This window comes from Polistes fuscatus, unplaced genomic scaffold, assembly GCF_010416935.1.
Source record: "Polistes fuscatus isolate 324 unplaced genomic scaffold, CU_Pfus_HIC Scaffold4, whole genome shotgun sequence".
Lineage (NCBI taxonomy): Eukaryota > Metazoa > Arthropoda > Insecta > Hymenoptera > Vespidae > Polistes > Polistes fuscatus.
The window spans coordinates 4,091,153-4,113,639 of NW_025113118.1; the positions used below are offsets into that span (position 1 = coordinate 4,091,153).

General features: G+C 29.2%; 2 protein-coding genes and 1 long non-coding RNA gene across 11 annotated transcripts in view; 1 reads left to right on the forward strand and 2 right to left on the reverse strand.

Annotated features, from left to right (window-relative positions):
* The window catches only part of LOC122520866 (N-alpha-acetyltransferase 15, NatA auxiliary subunit), a 47,971-nt gene that overhangs the window by 2,995 nt on the left and 22,489 nt on the right, over nt 1-22,487 (forward strand). The window lies entirely within an intron of this gene.
* LOC122521073 lies at nt 4-21,922 on the reverse strand. 9 transcript variants are annotated; one of them, XM_043641496.1, is made up of 3 exons: nt 21,577-21,922; nt 20,771-20,894; nt 4-4,247 (listed from the first exon to the last, which is right to left on the reverse strand). In XM_043641496.1, exon 3 carries the CDS (start codon nt 4,245-4,247, stop codon nt 978-980), a length of 3,270 nt encoding a protein of 1,089 aa, XP_043497431.1. In that variant the 5' UTR covers nt 20,771-20,894; nt 21,577-21,922; the 3' UTR covers nt 4-977. The 9 variants fall into 9 exon arrangements, with proteins under 9 accessions (XP_043497431.1, XP_043497428.1, XP_043497429.1 ...); XM_043641493.1 differs by having other exon boundaries at nt 21,572-21,922; XM_043641494.1 differs by having other exon boundaries at nt 21,517-21,922.
* LOC122521080 lies at nt 14,530-15,589 on the reverse strand. Its single transcript, XR_006304655.1, has 2 exons — nt 15,119-15,589; nt 14,530-14,573 (listed from the first exon to the last, which is right to left on the reverse strand). It is a non-coding gene; the product is annotated as an uncharacterized LOC122521080 (long non-coding RNA).

The following is a 22,487-nucleotide window of genomic DNA, read 5'->3' on the forward strand; positions in this document are numbered from 1 at the left end:
AAGTGTTTTACAATATTTTATTATCCATCATTAATTATAAGCGAACAAATTTCATTTCGCATAACATGGCTGTTCGCAATCTAGGGTCATTTCTATTTTGAGCTTCTTTCAGAGTATGCGCATAACATTTGAATTGATATATTCTTTCTATGGGAATATACATATACATATTTGTAGAATATTACAACTATACAAACATTTTTATTATCTTACGTTTGTATAAACACATAAATTTGTATTGATTAGAATAATTCAAAAGATTTCTAAATATTTCTTACACATACATAGATATAATAAATTATTTATTTAGACATTTTTGAAGAAGTAAAATTAGTATACTATATACAGTCTATTAAAGGGAGCTCAGAATAAAAGTCATCAAAACTACCGTGGAAGTTTTATCTTGATAATTGATATTCGTAATCATAAACGATACAATAAAATAAATACAATAACGTACATATATATATTTAAAAAAAAAAAACAAGAAAAAGAAAAGCCAACAATTATTGAATAGCTCGTATAATAGTAATTATGATATCAAGGAAAAACTATCTGTCCCGTTAATTAATTATCGTAACGTACACATACAACGAACTAAATACGTATTATAAGTATACATTGCAATCACAGACAATGCGCAAGTACATTTTGGCCAAATTTATCAGCATTAAATGTACTCAGTTTCGCACGGGTAATAGATTCTCGTTAATCCGTGTCCAAAATTAATGGAATTAAGGAAAAGTGTGTTAACTAAATTTCATAACTTAACATTTTAATATGCCTACAAACTAATCTTAACATTTAAATACATGCTGATATTTACAAATACATCAAATAAATATTCCGAAAGTTTCGATCTTACATTTATGACACACATATCTTCTCGGCACAATAATAATAACATTCTAATACATATGGCATCGGACAACTGCCTATAGGGAATTTCTAACTAACGATAAGAGGAAACGCTCTTTTTATGAGTTGCCAGGATTTCTTCTACGTCGTAAAAATTTCGGACCTCTCGGTTTTGGATAATAATAACCACCACCACCACCATCATCGTCATCATCACCATCACCGAAATCTTCTCTAGTTTGTTCTTGTCTAATAGCTTGAGGTGTAAGAAAATAAAAATGACCACCGTCACCTGGAAATCTATAAGCAAAGTACGCGCTACTTTTGTCGGAATTAACGGAACCTTGATTGGAAATAGAAATAGGATTAATAAATTCGGCGTCAGGATTAATCGGTGGACGTGGATTACGATAATTAACGAGTATATCACTGTGAAGGGGAATTGATGGTTGTTGTAGTCGTTGATGCTGTTGTTGTTGTTGTTGTTGTTGTTGCTGTTGTTGTTGCTGTTGTTGTAATCGTTGTGGCTGTTGTTGTTGTCGAGGTTGACCACGTTGTTTAGGATCGAACACCTCGACCAATTCGCTGTCCGGATTAATAGGTGGTAATGGTCGACGATAATTAACACGCGTATCGCTTGCTAAATTCGGTGGTGGTGGTTGTACTTCTTGATCGTAATATATAGGATCTGTATAAATAGGTTCCGGTGGTACATTATAATTATTTGATACGTAAGTATTAACCTCGTAATCGGGTTTCTCGGTGACCTGGCTGGCCTTGTTGTAAATTGGTGTAGTACTAGGTGTGTCCTTTTCATTAATTTTCTTACCAAATATCGTAAAGTATTCTTTCGTAACGTCGTCCAAAAGCCTTTCGTCTTGTCGCGTGAAATATGCGTGTTGAGGATTAGGTGTAACGTTTATTATTGGCCGACCAGTCGTGGAAGGATAAATGGGACTTTGAATTTTGTAGGGTACATTGTTAGTTCGTTCGGTGTCCCTTTGATCGGTGTCATAATCGTATCGATGATTGTTAGATTTAACAGTCTGGTAATCATACGTGACTTGTTCGTTTTGTTGGGTAAAATAAGGCCTTTGGTTTTGACCTCTTTTAGAATAATCAGCTATTTCGAAACTGTATTGATAAATTGGCTTAGATTTGGTGTTTTGCCTGTTATCAATTTCTATTCGTTCTTCCGATTCTTTGTAATACGTTGGAGACGTTGGGGTCGTGTAATAGGATCGTTGTAACGTTACAGGAGGCCGAGCTGTTACCGTTTGATAATAAATCTGACCTCGATCTGCCAACATTTGTTCATTTTGGCCTCTGTTCAACGTTGATTCATATGTAGTTGATGTTGAGGAATCTTCAGAACCTCGGTATTGATAGACTTGAGGATTATCAACTAAAGTATCTATCAGTTTAACGTTGTAATCTCTGGAAGTGTCCTTCGGTGGATTGGTTTCAATGCTGTAATACGGTTTCTCTTCTCTTGGTTGTTGAGAAAGTGGTTCGACTTTGTAATAAGGAGATTCCGTAGTAGTTTGATAATAAACTGGGGCGGATTCAACGGTACTAGCGACATTACCATCGTCAGATTCTTCATAGAAATAATAAGATGCTCTGTTGGGTAATTGTTGTCCTGGTTGAACGGTCGTTATAACGTTCTTGATAGAAGCCGGTGTCACTTCCACGGATTCTTCGATGGAAGAGGGGGTCGTTGTAGCATAATAAGTCACTATTGGGATAGATTTGCCATTGGTAGATCTGGACCACGTTTGAATATTATTTTCCGTATTAGTTTCTGTCATTCTATTTTCAATCGATGGACTATTGGTATAATATTTAGTATTTCTCTGAGCAGATGGTTTATTCGTCGTAACTTGTACGTAAGGTATAGTACTCGGACGAATTCTAGTTACCGGTTTTCCCGTTAAATTTTTCAACACCATTGGAACGTAAGTTCTCGTACGTGGCAATTGGGTTGTACTTATTTTTGGCACGACCGTTGTTGTCGTTGTTGTAGTACTTTCCCATTGTTTCCTCGTTGTAAGTTTTCTCGGTGGAAGATAAGTTGGTCTTGATTTAGGAAGCATCGATGTATTAGGACGTTTAGTATATTTCTTGGTCGTCGTCGTTTTCTTTTCTTCGAGCGGCGAAAAGAAATCTGGCGGGGGTGGTAAAATGATGCCAGGTACTAAAGGACCAGGTGGTACTGCCGTTGTATTATCCTGCGGATAATAGAAGCTATACGGTGGCGGATAATATATCGATTGATCTTCATCATCGTAATCGGTACGATTACTCGGTGGTGGTACGAAAACAGCACCAGGTGGTATAGCGTGATAAAAAACAGGTGGCTCTTCGGATTTGTCATCTGGAACGTTGCTCGGTCCTTGAACATCCTCGTTCGTAGAATTATCCGAATAATGAAAATCTGGTACGACGATAGTACCGTTCGAAGTTACCGTAAAGAATGGACCATCTCCAGGTAAAACACCCTTCCCATAAAAAGGATCCATGGTACGATCCAAGGTAGCATTTTCGATCTCCTTGCTACCATTAATTCCAATAATCTGTATCGGTCCTCCGTCCTTAAGTTGTACCGGAAACGGCGGCGGTACCTTTGGTTTGTCCGGTATTTTAACTTGTCTTCTCGGTGCTTGATAATTATCGATAGGTTTCCACTTTTGTTTGTCCCTATCTTCGGATTGATCAATCGGTCGTCGATTGGTCTGACCTCGACCTACAAAATTGCCTCCCTTTAAAACGAGCACGTGATTTTCCGCAAACCAAATTTCGTCCTCGTCAAGACCGCCGAGATTTTCGATTGTGTCCTTCGGTACTTCGGGATTATCGAGATAACTTATTATACCCGGTCGCCTCGGTTTATCATCGTCGTAAATTTCATTTTGTATCAGACCGTACTTGCCCTCCTTGACCTGTTGAGACAACGTCTTCTTTTCGTCGTCGTCATCGCCACGTGAATTTTTTGTTTCCTTTCCGTTACCAGCCGAGGATCCTAACATATCCTCCGCCAATAATTTCTCATCTTTTCTTTTTTTCCCCCTGTCATCTCGCAAATGACCTCCCATCAGTCTATGAGACACTTTCCTTCCGCTTTCCGAGCTTATCTCATTACTTTTACTACTCGGTGACTTGTTGTTGTTGCTGTTGTTGAACACTCGTACGTCCGGTGTATTATTTATCAATTGTTCTCGATCGGACGAAACTTCAACGACACCACCCAGGTGTCTTCTTTCTCTATGACCAAAAACATCCTTCTTTTCTTCTTCATTTGCCTTTGTCGATTGGACGATGGTCAGGCATGCAGTTAACAACGCTACGATCAGCACTAATCGTCTCGAGAAATTTGCCTGCCGAGTCATCTGAAATGAAAAATATTAAAAATACATTAAATAAAAAACATATTACGTTTTTCATACGATTTATCTTATTTTATCTTTCTATTAAATTTATTCTAATTGCGATACTCTAACTTTCTATGTTTCCTTTCTTTCGTAATTAATTATTTATATTTCATTTTTTTTTTCTTTAAATAAAATTTGACTCGTCTTTTAAATTTTTTATACGATGAAAAAATAAATCAATAACATTAGGTTGTATAGAAATGGTATTGGAAAATATCGTGTAACATTAACACGTATTCTCACGATGGTAAATCTTTACGTAATTACAATTTTATACACGTATATATATAAATTTGCATTTAATTTCACCAAGTTTTAGTTCTCGACACGACGTTTCCGGGTCGTTAAGATCTCGAATAAGAAGGTGGTTCGTTAATTAAAGTAACAACTAATTCTTAAAAGATATTAGAATCCCCAACGATCTAGAACTAACGTCACGGTTCGATGCGAAAACGCGAAAGTCTCGTTCGGTTTTCGATAGAAGGTACCGAAACTATTGAAATTCTTTCGAATGTGAACGAATTAACCCTTTAACTTGTTATGGACGCATATATGCGTTTAGTAAAAGTAGAGTCAGCACGCTTATGTATACGTGTTTCTCGATATGCATGTAAAATAACGTCGTAATATTGATTTGCATATCGATAATCACTTTTGAATCTTGTCGCAATGAAAATTACATAAGATAAACAAATAATTTCAATTATTAAATGTATTATAATTAATTATTAAATCTGATTAAAGAAAAATAATATCAATCAATGGAAAACCAGTCGCACGTTAATAAAAAAAAATATAATTCCGCGTTCCTGTAACTAAAATACTTCGGTCAAAATTCTATTCGACATTTGAAAGGGTCAAATTCAGAATTTGTACGTTCGAGATCGATGAATTTACAATTGAATTTAGAATCGTAAAGAATATAAAAGATATATAAAACAGAAAATAGCGTGAGCCTTTTGCCGCCACGCCTTTCGCTCGCAAACGGCAATCGGTGAACGTTCTTTTCCGTTCTTTCCGATCCTTTCCGTTCTTTCGTTTCGTTTAGTTTCTTTAGTCGACAAATGTTCACGGGTCAACAACAAGACCGAGCGCGTAGTCAAGCAACTTTTGAACGTAATCAACTTTGTAGAGTGAATAACGAACCTAATCGACGAGTGCACGATTCCACGTTTTCTCCGATTGCATTATCGTATAAACTGCAACATCCATTATGATAGATAAACGAGTCACGATATTCTATGTTTAAGTTTATACGTATATAGAAATATATTTTATTCATATATTATATGAAATGCATCTCATTATGTCGAAGCAAACGTACGCGTATCGCATTCCGCGTATCTTCTAACATTTTTCTTTCTTTTTTTTTTTTTCTTTAACACACACTTATCTTTCAGGAATTTTTATCTAACGCGGAACCTTTAATTAAATTATTTTTTTTTCTTTTTTTGGTATTTTTTTCTTTTTTATTTTTCTTTTTTTTTTTTTTTTTTTCTTTTTTTGGAAGAATATTCTTTACGATATATTTTTAATTATAACACAAATGATTATATGACAATTACCATTCGTATTATTATTATCATAATGTGAGATAGATAAATCAATCGCGATATATTTTAGGAATTATTTTCCTAGATTCAACGGAAGAAAACCATGTATCACGTTTTATAATTATTATTTCTTTTTTTTTTTTTTTTTTTTTTAATACACACACGCACACACTTTCTCTCTCTTACCTCATTTCACGGCACAATTTCTTCTTTTAAATAACTTTTCGAAAATGTATCCTTTACGATATATTTAAATGATAAAAATAATGTCAATTATCATTCGTATTATTATCATAGTATGCGATATATTCTAGAAATTATTGTTTGTTGATCCACTGGAAGCAATTAACGCATATATATATTTTTTTTATTAACATTAACACACACATACACATACACAAACACGTTCTTTCTCTATTCAACATAAATTTTTATCTAACGCGGAACTAACGAATCAAATCATTTCTTTTCTCGAATGTATCTCTTTAAAAGAATATCATCCCCACTTTTAAAACGATTTTAAATCCTAATGAAGAAAATTCATAACAATTAACTTTCTTTTCTTTTTTTTCCTAGTATTTTAATCGGGGCGAAAAAAAAGAAAAAAAAACAACAATAAGAATAAAAACAACGATATCCTTAAATCAAGATTTGTTGCATGCGTTTGTAAATCCCCTGGTGATTTAAATGTCATCCAATGTAATGCACTTCCTTCTTCACAGAAATACGGAAGTTTTAACGTAGAACAAGAGAAAGAGAGAGAGATGAAATATATATGGCGATTTCTCTGTACGGACAACAACAACTTTTTAATCTTTGTCGTATCATTCGCGTAACTAATTTTAAAACGCGTTTTTTAACGTAATTTATTTTTTAAATCTCGAACGTAAAGGGGATTTTTAACGAAATTTTATTTCTCAAAATAAGTGAATTATTTTCATATATTTTTCTAATATTTGAAAACGTTCGTTTAGGTTCACTCATGAATCACTGTAGAATTATCGAAATATCATTAATTCTTTCTCATTAATTTTATTTTTATATATATCATTTATTATATTATATTTCTTTATTATTTTAATAAAATTTATTTAAATTTTATATTTAATTTCATTTCGATTAGTTTAATAATTGCTTTGACCATTAAAAGAAAAAAAAGTTTTTTTTTTTTGTTTTTTTTTAATAAATTTTTAAAAAGGTTCGCTTACGATCACTTTAGGATTATCGAAATATCGTTGATTTCGTCTCGTTAATTTATTTAATTCCAATTTATTTTTTTTTTTTTTTTTTTAAATAAATTTTTCAAAACGTTCGTTTAGGTTCACTTATGAATCACTGTAAAATTATCGAAATATGATTCCTCCTCGTTAATTTATTTCATTTCGATTAGTTTATCTGTTTTGACCATTAAAAAAGAAAAAAAAAATATTTTCTTCTTAAATAAATTTTTTAAAAGTTTCGCTTACGATCACTTATGAATCACTTTATGGTTCCCCGTATATAATACCATTGATTTTAAAGACGACGATAAAGATCATACAGGAACTTGTTGATCGATTCCGTTTGCTTGATCGTCGTCTCCCTTCGACTTCGACTTCGATTCTCGAAATATTCGAGATCTGCCGAGGGAAAGAGACGTGGTGCGAGCGTTCGCACCGACATGGTACACGTGACTGGCACCATTTTCATCGCCTTTCTCAGAGTGCACCGGCAGTTCGCCAAGGACGTACGGAAAGGCGGAGTAACTTAACCATTTAACAAGAAACCACCCATTGCATCGACAAATAAACTTCTCTTATCTCCCTCTGTATATTTATGTGTATGTTTGCATGTTTGTATGTATTTGTATGTATTCATGAATGTATCTATACATACATCCTCATATATGTTTGTATGTTTGTATCTATTTGAATGTATCTTTACATACATCCACATATTGTTTATATGTTTGTATGTTTGTATGTATTCATGAATGTATCTATACATACATCCACATATATGTTTGTATGTGTATGTTTGTTCTATTCATGAATGTATCTATACATACATCCACATATATGTTTGTATGTTTGTATGTGTGTATGCATTTCTCCTATCTACATGACTGTATGTAATACCGTGAATGCATCTATGGTGTCTACGTGTACCAGTTTGAAAGGAGGAAGTTCGTCGCGAGTCTACGTACTCTCGATTTGCGATGTTTCTCATCGATTATCCCCCCCTCTTGTCCCCCCTTCACATCCCCCTTTCCATCAATCTTTCCTTAACATCCGGATTTTGATCTCCGGCAGCTTCTTAACACACTATCTATTGACCGTTTAGGAAGTATATCTGTTCGTACCGTCTTTAACAAAAGTTTGATTTTTTTTTTTTTTTTTTTTTTAATTTTGATTACAGGTAATAGTCAATTTAATAATGGGAGGGGATGTTTAATAGACAATAAAATAATATTTATAATTATAATAATAGTATATCTGTTCGTTAATGTTATAATTATAATAAAAGTATATCTGTTCGTACCGTCTTTAACAAAAGTTTGATTTTTTTTTTTCTTTTTTTTTTTAATTTTGAATACAGGTAATAGTCAATTTAATAATGGGAGTGGGTGTTTAATAGACAATAAAATAATATTTATAATTATAATAATAATTGTAAAAAAGAGAAAATTTGTGTATAATTTTGTTCGGAATGATGAGTTTTTATTTCACTATATATTCTGATATATTAATTTAGGTTAATATTTTGCGATTTCTTTATTTTATTTTCTTTTTTTTTTTTTAAGCAATATTAAAATAACCAATCTCTCTTAATTTACTTAAGCTTCGATCGAATTAGTCGGAAACGACTAGTCTTGCACGGAAGTGATGTAATAATATCTTGCGATGATTCAGGTATATTTCAAGAAACTACGATCCTACGATAAAATCAAATACGATTTTTATAGGTATATATACACCAATCAAAAGTTTCTACCAATATAGGAAATATTTTGAAACTATTCAAAAATTATGTTTCCGACAAAAATGTTTGATTATCATCAACATTGGAAATCGAATTGGTAAAAGTTTTCAACCATAACGACAATACAATACCTCGTATATTTTATTTAAAATGAACAAACAAAAAAGGGGTAAATAAGTTCGACGATGAGTTTGAACAAAAAAAAATATTATTATATTATTATTATATTATAATAGTTTGAAAAAAGAGTTTTGAAAAAAGAAAAAGGAAAAGAAATACTTATTTAAACCACCCTATATATTAGAGAAGGTAAAAGTTAGATAGGAATCCATGGAAAATCGTATCGGTGCATACATTCGTTGATTATTTCTCTCTCTCTCTCTCAAATAATACTGATGATTCTGGAATTATGTTAATCTTCGTCGATTTTTTTTTTTTTTTTTCCTTTTTTTTTAGACTATTCTTTCCTTAATTTCTTTCGTTTCTCATCGAAATAACGTGGAAACGGTACGTCGCGCGTAACGTTATGATGGGGGTTACTCCACTTGCCCGTATCCGTTACCCACAAGGACGACGTAAGAGTTCCGGATTTACCGTTATTCAATTGATTCTTTTTACGCCTTCAACTAAACTACTACTACTATTACTATTACTATTACTATTACTACTACTACTACTATACTTTCCTTTTTGTTTCGCATCGTGATCTCTCCCTGTATGTCTCGGACTTTTCAACAACGTTTCAATTTCTTCCAACGATTATATTATTCGTATATAATAAAATTAATTATTATCGTATATAATAAAATACGATCGAAATAATAATTTTAATTCTAATCTTAGGTTAATACAAATTATTTTATTCGCGTAACTTTTCCCTTTTCTAGTTTTCTTTTTTTTTATTTAATTTTAAATTTTAATCATTATTCACATCCGACATATATATATATATACGGAAATATTTTTATATTTAATTATTAGTGTCAAAAATATATATAATTATATATAGTAATCTATAATATATTGTAGTAATCTATAATATATTAATATATTATATTAATATTAATTATATTATTATATATAATAATTATATATAGTAATCTATAATATAACAATAAGTTGAACAACTCAACAATTATTTATATTATTATATAATATTATATAATTATATCAATATATAATTATAATTATATATTATATATATATTATATAATTATATCAATTTATATTTGATAATATTAATTAATTGTAATATAAAATAAATATATTTTTGTTTGGATATATTTTATTTAACGAAAAGAAATATATTAAATCAATTGTTATAGAACATTGCAATGAAGAAGAATAAAAAAAAAAATAATAATAATAATAATATTCAGTACGCGTTATCAATGACATTTGTACAATCGAAACGTGTGTGTGTGTGCGTGTGATTAAAAACAAATGATAAATTTAATTCGAAGTTTAAATATCTAGATAATAAATGAGAATAATTAGCATTACACCCGTTGAACGTGTTAATCGAAAAATCATTATAAGGTAAACGATGTTTTCTTTTTTATAAATAAAACTCAAATACACACGTGATATTACAAATATGTAAATAAAGTAGAAGAAAATCGATACGAGAATGGACAGTTAATCGTTATGGTAAATGATCCATCTATCATAGACTATGATGACCATCATAGAACAGGTGAACTCTTCCTCGGTGATCTATATTAGTCTGTGACACCTGATAGCTATGTTTTACCTGATGTCATGTAGTAATAAATCGCTTCGAGAAGGTTAGACAGAAGTTTGATCGTAGATCATTTTACAATTGTTTGGTTAGATCGATTTTGTTTTCTTCTTTTTTTTTTTTTCTAGGTGTGCCTAAGTGCCTTTATTTTCTTTCTCGCTCAGTCACATCGAATTTTTTCGAATTTTTGTATGCACTTCTAATCAATCTCAAACTTAGAATTAATTACAAAAGCATAATCTGAATAAATACTCGAAATAATTCGGATACTAATTGTTATACTTCGATTTTGTATTATAGTCAATTATTATTATTATTATTATTATTAAGTGTCCTAATTAATTCTACCGAATATTTGGTTAAATAATATTTCGATAATTTTAAAATAGAAATTTTCTGATTGGCTTATAAATCATATTGATATATTATACACATTATTATATCATCTTGTTAATTAATATTTTTATATTTTGTTTGAATTTTTATTAAATGTTTAGTACAAATGTTTTAAAAAAAATGTGATTATATGTGTAATATTATATAAAAATAAAAATATCTAAAGATTCATCTTATTGGATATCCGGGTTACACGGACGGCGGATCTGTGTTTTAGCAACTGCATCTCAAACGAAAAGTGATCTCATTGGATTTCGTTGAACTATGCGTTAATAATCATTTTCAGAATACTATTTTATTCTCTCTCTCTCTCTCTCTTTCTCTCGTTTTTTTTGTTCTGCTATTCTTGATATATTGCTGCATAAAACTTGATCTATTATTAACGATACACTTTCGCCGAGTTAACTACGAATTAAATGATACTCAACGATTAATTCTCATTCACTGATGAACAACAACAAAATGTCTACACTAAATCCCGAATCCCCTTTGTCGTATATCCTTTTTTATAAAACATTCACAATGCAATTCGTACGTTCCTATGAATAGAAATAAATGCTTAAAAAAGAAAAAAGAAAAAAAAAGAAATAAAAGTATCTACACGATTTCGAAATGTCGTCTGTCGTAAGTTCGTATTTCGTTTTTTGGTCTTGTGAAAAATCGGTTTATCACACGGTTGATGAGATACGAAAATTCGTACAAAAGACCCGCAAAGGTCATTCTTATTGTGTTTTTTTATATATATAATTTTTTTCTTTGACCATCCAAGCCATTGCCAAATATATTCTCTCTCTCTCTCTCCCTTTTTTTATTTTTTTTCTTCGGTATGAAGTAATAACGTGGCCTTAAAAATATTATTTTCGACGAAAATTTATTGATGTTACGTGCAAAATCGAAACAGAGAAGAACCATAAAACCATTCTTCTTATTTATATATATATATATATATAATATTTTTTATTTAGTATATAATTTTTATATAATTATTTTTATTATTTTAATATTTTAATATATATATATTATATATATAATTATTTTAATATATTTATTTTATTTAGTATATAATTTTTTCTTTTATTACTGTTTTTAATTGAAAAATCATATTCCTTCACTATCTATCTATATATCTATCTATCTATCTATCTATCTTTATCTTTCTTTCTATTTTGATACGAAATTATTGTGATAATCTGAAAATATTCGTAACGTGTTTATTAGTTGTCCTTAATTTTCTTTTTGTTTCTTTTCTTTTTGACCGAGGCGAGATGAAATTTGTTTCCAATGAAAAATCCTTCGTGGTGTTCATCGTCGAGTAGAATAACACAGAGATAGAATACCTTGGCATTGACCGGCTTGCTGCTGCTTCTTGTCGAGGCAACTTATGCGAGTTGAGCTCTTGCATAATTCTTCTTCATCTTCTTCTTCTTTTTCTCATTTTTGCTCGTCTTCTCTTTCTCTCTTCTTCATCTTGATGGTTTCATCTCGAATTACCGCATTTACCGGTTCTTTCGTCCTTCCTAACGCACACACCCCCGCCCCATCCATTCCCCCTGCTCCTCCTGCTCCTCCTCTTGCTTTTGCTTCTTGTTCCTTTTTCTCGATCGTTCCCCTTTTTCGAATTTTTTTTTTTTTGTTCTAAACTTGTATCTCCTCGCTAATGCGTGAAAATTTAGTTACATATTTGCTTTTAACACTTTTTAACCATAAGCGTTAAGTAGTCTGCGACATATTTTTTATCTCGTGCATTATACGGTAACACGAATTTATTCTTTTTTTATTTATTTATTTATTTATTTATGCAATTCAATTGTGTTTCTTTTTTTCTTCTTTGTCGTTTTAAAAAAACTCGATGAAAAATTATAATTTTTAATGATACTCTTTAAGACATGAATGTTTTTTAAAGCATACAGAATTAATATCACGATTTACTTCTCCCATTATCGGACAAATATTTTTATCTCGTTCATTACCGTGACACGAATTTTTTTTTTCCTTTTTTTCTTTTTATTTTAAAATACTCGATAAAAATTATATTCTTTACGACATCGCGAACGGTTTTAACGCGTGTTAAATTAATATCACAATTTGCCACCATTATCGGACAAATATTTTTATCTCGTTCGTTACCGTGACACGAGAATTTATTTTTTCTTTTATTTAATTAATTATTCATATAATTTAATTGTCTTTTATTTGTATATTTTTTTTTTTTATACTCGATAAAAATTATATTTTTACGACATCGCGAACGGTTTTAAAGCGTGTTAAATTAATATCACGATTTTCCCCTCATCATCGGACAAAGTTATCGAAGGCAAAAGCGAGATGAAATCGATCGGCAATAAATACCGGTTTATAAACGTTGTGTTTTTTTTTTCTTCTTTTTTTTCGCAGATTTAACGGGCTAACCGTAAAAAGCAAAAGAAACGTATGCACAAGGTTAATGGTCCAATTTCATGCAAGAAATTGCGGTCGTCCGTAATTTCGTTGCTTTTTTATTTTTATTTTTTTTTTAGATTCTATTTTATTTTATTTAATTTTATTTTATTTTTTTATATATTTTATTTAATTTTACTTTTTCATATTTTATTTTATTTTATTTTATTTTATTTTATTTTATTTAATTTAATTTAATTTAATTTTATTTATTTTTTCATATTTAATTTTATTTAATTTTATTTAATTTAATTTTATTTAATTTTATTTTATTTTGTATCACTACACTTAAAAAATTTATTATCGAAAATGATTTATCTTCGAATATAACACGTTCCGTTCTTTCAGATTAACTTTGGATCAAAATCTAACACGCGTGTTTACGAACGATCTATTTTAAAATGTATATGTCATGTACGTTTATTTGAAAAATTCGTTGGAAAGTATTTGATGAAAAAAAAAAAACTAGTTTGGATAAACGAGATTCTATCGGGAAAATATGATCGACTATTTTGTGAAACTAACCGCAAAAACCTTCTCGATTAGAAATATTGAGTAAAACAAAATCAACTTTGAACAAGTTTAATTTCATCTTAACGCGAGAACGAATAATTTATCTCGTTCATTTATCGTACGTTTACCTTAGGATCGTAAAAAAGTTTTGCCAATCGAAAGGCACGAACGACCAACTCGTTTTCCATTTCTTTGTTTACATCTTATTTTTTATTTTTATTTTTTTTTTGTATCTATGCTAATTAACTGTGAAAGTGGTTTTGATCAACGATTAGGTGAAATCAAATATTTATCCGATTATTTTATACTTGCTTTCCCCCCACCCTTTTTTTCGTTTTTGATTAATTGTTTCCATTTTTTATTTTTATTTTTTATTTTAGAAATTTTTAGAAATTTCAAAATAAAATATTTAAAACATTAAATACGTGTTTATGGAACAGGTGTCATTATCATCGAGTCACTGGGTATATAGCAATAACGGTGCACCGATATTAATATTTCCGGAATATGTACAAATTACACGTTTTCTTTAACTAACAAATTGATTTATTTTTAGAAAAAATATTGATACTATAAATATAAACTTTATACGTGGATTGGATTTTTCCAAACTCGCTTTTAAAACTTTGAAAGCCCACCCTTTGTATAATGAACCATTACTTTGCCAAATAGATAAATTCCACGCTACAAAATGTAAAATAAAATTAATAAAGTTATAAACATTGTGCTGTGTATCGTTAGTTTAATCGATGAAAAATATACGTTAAAAAAATATTCAAACTTGTGAATCCATCGAAGTGGGTTTTTATATGAAAATAAAAAAGTTAAATTTTTAACTCGTCTACGAGATTATATATATATATTATATAAATTCAAATAAATAATTTTAAATAATGCTAACATTTAATAATAATAAATATTCTCATAAATATATATATCCGCATAATTATATACACATTTTTATACATTTAATATATTTAAGTATTATTGACATCATTTTATTTATTACTTGAATACCAGGAAAGAAGATTAAAATGGATATATTACTAAAAATGGTAGAAAGAGAAAAAAAAAGGTGACACGTAACTTCTTATTGAATTTCATAGCAATCAGGATTGAATTCCAAGATTTGAATGAATCACTATTCGGGTATTCATCTAAACGATGTAAAATATCAATCCCCGGTACGTGTCATTTATCCGGATTTTTTCGAAGGACTTTTTACTTACGTGTATCATTGAAACACGTTATCGAATTCTTCAAATTGTCGTTAATTTTCTTTTTTTCTTTTTTTCCACCTCGACATATTGCATTGTTATTTCTCCGATACCTAGCTTAGTCGCACCAACCAACGGTGGAAAACCTTTAAGAAAAGAGGATTCTCTTAAATGCAATTCGCTTGCGCGTGTTCTCATTCAGAGAAAAAACCGAGCCCTTGCGGAAGTCGAAGGTCGTGCCAAGGCTCTTTTACCATCTTTGTGTACGTACGTGTCTTTCTCTACCTGCGCGCGCGCGCGCGCACGCGTACACGTGCACGTGTACGTGCATGTATGCGTGTGAATTTTTTTTTTTTTTATTCTTCTCTTCCTTCCAACCTCGATATATCTCGCATACGGAATTTTATTCGCCGTCAATTGAAGGTGAAAAAAATTCTTTCTTTTGATACCATTTGATCGAAATAATAAATCTTTTCAATTTATTCGTTGAAAATTATTTCATAATTTATCCTATTATTGGATATATTTTTTTATTTTTTTTTTTCTGTTATTTTTGTTGTATTTGTTTTTAACTCGTTGAGGAATAATAATTTTATACACAATTTTATATTATATTCGTGTAATTTTTTTTTTTCTTCCAAAGATTTCGAGTGTCGAATAATTCTCTTCTTAAACAATTTGAGAAATTAAATAGAGAGAAAGAAAATAAAATAAAAAAAAAGCAAAAGGAAAAATATTCAAGTTAGCTACGAATGAAACGTGACGCAACCTTTCCCACTTTTCTAACACGAGCGTTTCAAGTTGCACGCAACTCGAATCACTGTCGCGAATGAAATTCCATGTTCCATTTTCTACGATTAAATTTTTCCTCGTGTTAAGCTAAAAGTATATACACACACACACGTACATACGTATGAATGCTTAAATCGAATTCGAAATGATAGATAGAAATATAAATAAATAAATAAATAAATAGGTAGATACTAGTTATATAAAAAAGAAAAAAAATATATTCGCGAAATCGTAAATAGTTTTTTTTTTTGTTCTTTAACGAAAGGTCAAGGTTGTATTCGAGTAAGATGATTATTCATTTGACGGATCAATTTCTCAGGAAGAAGAAGAAGTAGTCACGTTTTGTTGAACAATAAATTAATCGATTAAATCGATGTCTTCGGATAAATCTTTCGATGACTATTTTACAAATAGATAATAGTTAATAGTTAAATGCCATTAGAATTTTCTTCGAAAATATCGTATTATTTATATATATGTATAAAAAAATCATATATATAATAGTATTATTTATTATTATATATATTTTTTTTATTTTTATTTATATATATATATATTTTATTTTATATATATTTTTATTATATATATATTTTTTTTATTTATATTTATATATATTATTATTATATATATATAAATCGTATTATATAATTGTATTATTATAGAGTATAAATCATATATATATACTCTTATTTTTATATACTAAATAATAAATAAATATATATCTATATTTGTAGGATCTTTTAATAGAATCATCGTCGTGATCGAAATTGACACGTACATGCATATTTATGTACATGGTTTACACACACATATATATACAAATATACACATTCGATATAAATCATTGTACGTTCGGAAAAAGTTGTCATTATCGATCTTGCCAAACAGGACAAACGTGATACTTTCTCCGAGTTGTTACTATGATTTTTGTCTTCTTCCTTCGTTAAATTTCATTACGTCATTTGATAAGCAGTTATGGTTCCGGTATATTGTTCGAAAAGGTGTAATCTTACATTGGTACGATATCATCGTATATATTTATTACGATTTGAATTATTTTCCTATCTGGTATATGACAGTGGTTGATCGATGTTATATATGTGTATATATGTTTATATGTGTATATGTATATTAATAATTGAAATTGTTCAGTCATTGTTTAATCAAGAATACGATAGGGATGCTGCATAATAATAAGTATAAATTTGAAGAAGAATAAATCGAAAGATACATTATTATATCATAATATTAATATTATTAATAAATAAAGTATTTTATATCATGATATTATAAATATAATATCAATATAGGTCAATATAATATTTCAAGTATAATCGGTGTTGTTATACTATTTGTAGAACATTATTATTCCAAGTAATAATAGATACTCGTTTCTTGATTTAGATTTCAAGATTTTGTTGTTGACTCATAGGTAAAGAATTTTCAAAGAATTTCGTATGAAAGTATTTTTGTTTTTTCTTTTTAGAAATACTTTTCCACATTCTTTCATATTAATTTGTATTAGTTTAGATTGAAATATATAATACTAGTATGTGTTATTTATTTATTTATTTTTTTTTTTATATTAAAATTGTTTAATATTTTATGTATCCATATAAATAATGTTTGTACATTTTTGATAGTAATTTTGTCTATATTAGCAATTCACACATTGAAATCGTAATATGCCATAATAATTATGTCAAATTAAATTTCTATGGAACGTGTTACACATTCCAATATAATTTATTAATCAATTCTAATTAATATAAACACGAGATGAGTCAGATAATATTGATATGTTAGTTGAACAAATAGATAGAATCTATATATACATATATGTGTGTGTATTAGTGATTCGATCAATATCTTTATTACGAAAACAGCTAAGCAGATAAACCTATATATATATATAAACGTATTACATGATATAGAGTATTATGTCCATGAACGATATGAAAATAGAACATTATTAATAAATGAAAGATCATCGATGAGTGAATTTTCCACGAGGGATCTTTTCACGTGTCTATCTGTCATCATTTTCCAGATTATATTAAACAGTTTGTCTCTAGTTTAAAAAAAAAAAAAAATATGGAAATTATTCGAACGTAATTGTGAAAGATGATGATACGTGTCAAAACGAATAAATAATTCAATAGTTATTTAGTTATAGTTATTGAAAACAATGTTGCAATCGGTTAATCGGTGTTAACCAGTATCTTCGTTATTTTTCATTTCCATGTGGCATAGTAATATCTATTTACGACTTGTATATACACTTTGTTACATCAACTAGAATGTAATACGTAATATACGAACGAGTATGATATAACAATTTACGTTTATTATCCATGAGTATTATACGTGAACTCTTCATTGTCTAACAAACGTCTACCAACAATTTTATTTCTTTCTTCTTTTGTGTGTCTGTGTGTGTGTATTTTTTTTTCTTTTAATGACAATAAATAAACGACAGAGTAGCGAATTTACTTCTTCAAATTTCAATAATCGCGATTTAAAATTATACGTTGATTTAAAAAAAAAAAAGAAAAATCAATTTACGAAGAATAAAAAGATACATCAAATGAAATTTAATTTCACTTTTGATAGATAGTACGGAATATATGTTTATACATATTATATGTCCCATTAATTTTCTAAATGCCATTTCGTGAGATTAGAAAAAAAAATCGCGTTAGAAATTAGAAAAAGAGAGAAAAGAATTTAATAATAAAACGAAGCGACACATTAGAAACGATTCAAAAGTAACAAATGATATATGTGGATAATAAAAAAAGAAAACAAATTCCGCGCGATATCTTCCTACGTAGCGTTTATTTAAATGAGAAATATAAAAATGCGAAAATATACGATTAGTATTAGAAATATTCTTAGAAATGAATATCTGAAAAATTAAAGAGAAAAAAAAAAGAACCCTCTCTCGAAAAAAGAGAAAAATGGCGAACGTTTTTATCGTTTCGAGACTGAATCAAGTTCAATTAAGATTAGTTGGAAATAATTATTGATAACAAACACATATATATATCTATAAATAAATAAAAAAAATTTGAGATCTAAGAAAGTTTCTAATTACATTAGATAGATATATAGATCGATAGGTAAAATATTTATTTGGAAAGCGCATGTGTACGACCGCGTGTACCGGTACGCACGATCGCAAACGATCTAGAAAACGAGGGGAAGAGGTGGCAGGGGGTGAGGGTGGGGTAGGGGGGTTGAGAATCGATCTTTTCGATGGTGCACCTATGCCAAAGTGAAAGTATGAAACGTTTCTTTTTCAAACTCGAACTCGAGTCATATCTATCGGTGACACAAAATGTATATATTTATCTATCTGTGTATGTATGCATATTTACGCACGTATAGTTTATACAAGGTGACACAAAAATCGTTAAATCATTTTACGAGAAATGATGAAAAAAAATTTAACACAAAAAATTCACTATTGTTTTAAATCCTACGTAGCTCTGATTAGATTTCAATTACGATTACCAACGTTTTTAAATGTTTTATTTAAAAATTTACTTTAACTAAAAGTAAAAGTAAAAAAAGAAACTGAGGTAATTTTAAACAATTTGATGAGAATTAAAATCATATTATTTGATATACGTTATTCTACAAAAGTAATTATAAATCACACATTTACAAGAAATATATTTATTATTTATCAAAGGACACACGTATGTGAATTTTTTTTTTTTTTTAATATGTAGAATTGTTTATACGATTTGTAAACGATTTAAAAACTTTCGGACCAACCCGTATGTACTCGATGTTATTTTATTCGTGTTTCCGTCAAAAGAGATTTTCAGAATATTTTATTTAGTTGAACGATTGGAAATAAAAATTGATGCAAACGTTTTAGGCTCTGTTTTTTCGTATAAATTAATTTTTTTTATAATTTTAATATATAAATATATAAAATTTATATGTCTTTATATTATCTGTATCAGTTGTTTATTTGAGAGTAAAAAAAAGATAAAAACATTCGTTTCAAATTTGAAGAAATGAAAATAAGTTCAAAATTATATTAATCATTTATGTTATTATATTATTAAAAAAAAAATATGTTATTATATTATTATATTATTTCAAAAATAAATTCCTCTAGAGAGTATTATATATGCATTCGAGAATAATCGAATAAATGTCATTTTATCGTAGTTGTCGTCGTTCAAAGCACACTTTAACGTACCGGAAATCCTAACTTTCGCAAGTAACTATAACCAGACCGGATATACTAAGCCCCGAGGCACCTAAGAGAGAGATCATCATTCGTTTGGCAGGATGTGAAAATCTATAGTTTTATTTATTTATCCATTAAACCCACACACACACACACACGCATACAAACTCTCTCTCTCTTCCAGTTGCCCTTCCCACCCTTTCATAATTCTTCTTCATTATTTCTTTTTTTCTTTTCTTATCAAGTACTATAATATCTTGTCACTTATCAACACGATTAAAATATTATTCCCGTACAAATGAAAAAAAAAATCATTTCTACGATAATTGAGTTTAATTAATTTACAATAAAACAAAAGAAGAAAAGAAAAAGTAAAATTCAATTCAAAACAAAAGTTTTAAGTTGGGGAAAAAAAATCGTTCGTATGACGTTTTGCGTATCATCGTAAAAATATTTTTGGGGGAAGGAAAAACCAGTAAAAAAAGGAAAAAAAAAGATTTATTATCGTGACTATTAAAGAAGCAAACACGTGTTTGGGACACCTGTACATATATATATACATATACGATGGGACGACGTATGAATCACACCTTTTCCATTCAATATTACGAGTTTGTAGAAGGAAACGTAGAAAATGCTGAATTTGCGGGAAAACAACTCACGATTTTATACGAAGAGTAGTAAACTCTCTTTCTTAATATTTCTCGTTTTCCTTTATCTTCTTCACGGATGTCTTCTCGAAAATATTAATTTGATTGATTTTCCAACACACTTCTTGTCAGTTCACTGATACAAAATATAATTAATTAATTCACGATTATTATATATCAACGCATCTTTTCTTCTCATTGTTTTCTCTCCTCATCATCATCATCATCATCGTCATTATCATTATTATTATTATTATTAATGAAAATCGTTAATAATAAATTTATTGAGAATTTATTTATACTGTAAAAGAACAAAAAAAAAATATATATATATATATATATATATATATATATATATATATATTGTGACAATTTAATTTAATACACAGATAATTAGACGATGTTCTCAATTGTGTAGCAATTTAAATGATTCGAACGAATCTCTATATTTAAATAATAATAATAATTATTATTATATAAAATTAGAAATATATATATATATCTTATGTTACAATTTAATTTAATAGAGAGATAATTAAACAATGTTCCCAATTGTGTAGCAATTTAAATGATTCGAACGAATTCCCATACTTAAATAATAATAATAATAATAATAATCGAGTATATAAAAGAATTAAAAATTTGCAAATTACTTGTTTGAAGATTATTGGAGTACAAAAGAGAGTGAGATAGAGATAGAAATAGAGAGAGAGAGACAGAGAGACAGAGATAGACAGAGACAGAAATGATGCACTGACAATGAGACACTGCACTTGATACGACGATGCACGAAGAAGAAGTAGTTAAGAATACCGCACGATCGGTGATCTTTATATCGTTGGGAAATCCTCCTTGGCCCTGCGCCAGTCTTGGTCCCTTCCTCCTCCTCGTATTTTTTTTCTTCTTCTTCTTCTTCTTCTTATTCGTTTTTCACGTTGTATCAGCGTGGTTGGTGATAGTGATGGTGGTGATAGTGGTAGTGGTAATGGTAATGATAATGGTAGTGGTAGTGGTAGTGGTAGTGGTAATGGTAGTTAAAGTTTTCTTTTTGTTAACTAGTAAAATCAAGTTTGATTTGTCCCGCAAGAAGGGAAACAGATACACCACATACGAACCGTTATGTGTCGCGAACACAACTGCCGTACGAAACCCTCCTGTTATTCCGCTTATGTTCCTCTCTCATCCCCTTCCCGAGCATACCGTTTCCCTACCCCCGTTCCTCCCCCTCCCTCCTCCTCTCTCTCTTTTACTCCCCCCAACCTTCTCTTACCTTCTGACGACGACGAGGAGAATGACGACGTCATTCTCCAACTCCAATACTCCTGAGAAAAATCATCAACCAACTTACATCTTACCGTTACCTTTTTTTCTTATTGTTTATTTGTCATTTTTTTATATAATATGTAATTATGTTTTTACGCGCATTTCTATGTTTTTCTTTTTTTTTTTCACACGATTTTGATCTAAACACAATCTATTTTATCAAATTTTCTAAAATGAGATTAGATTTTTTTTTTCTTTATTTTTATCCAGGCACCTTTCATCTGATTGCGAATTAAACGGGAGAAAAAAATTAATAAAGAAATATTTGTTCGATAAGTGTTATTTATATTTTTTTATTTGTTACACGTATTCGTATCATGTAAAAAAAACAACGAAATTATAGATGCATTTGTTTTTCGGACGAGACATATTTTTTTTTTTCTTTTTTCTTAACGAGTGTTTCCAT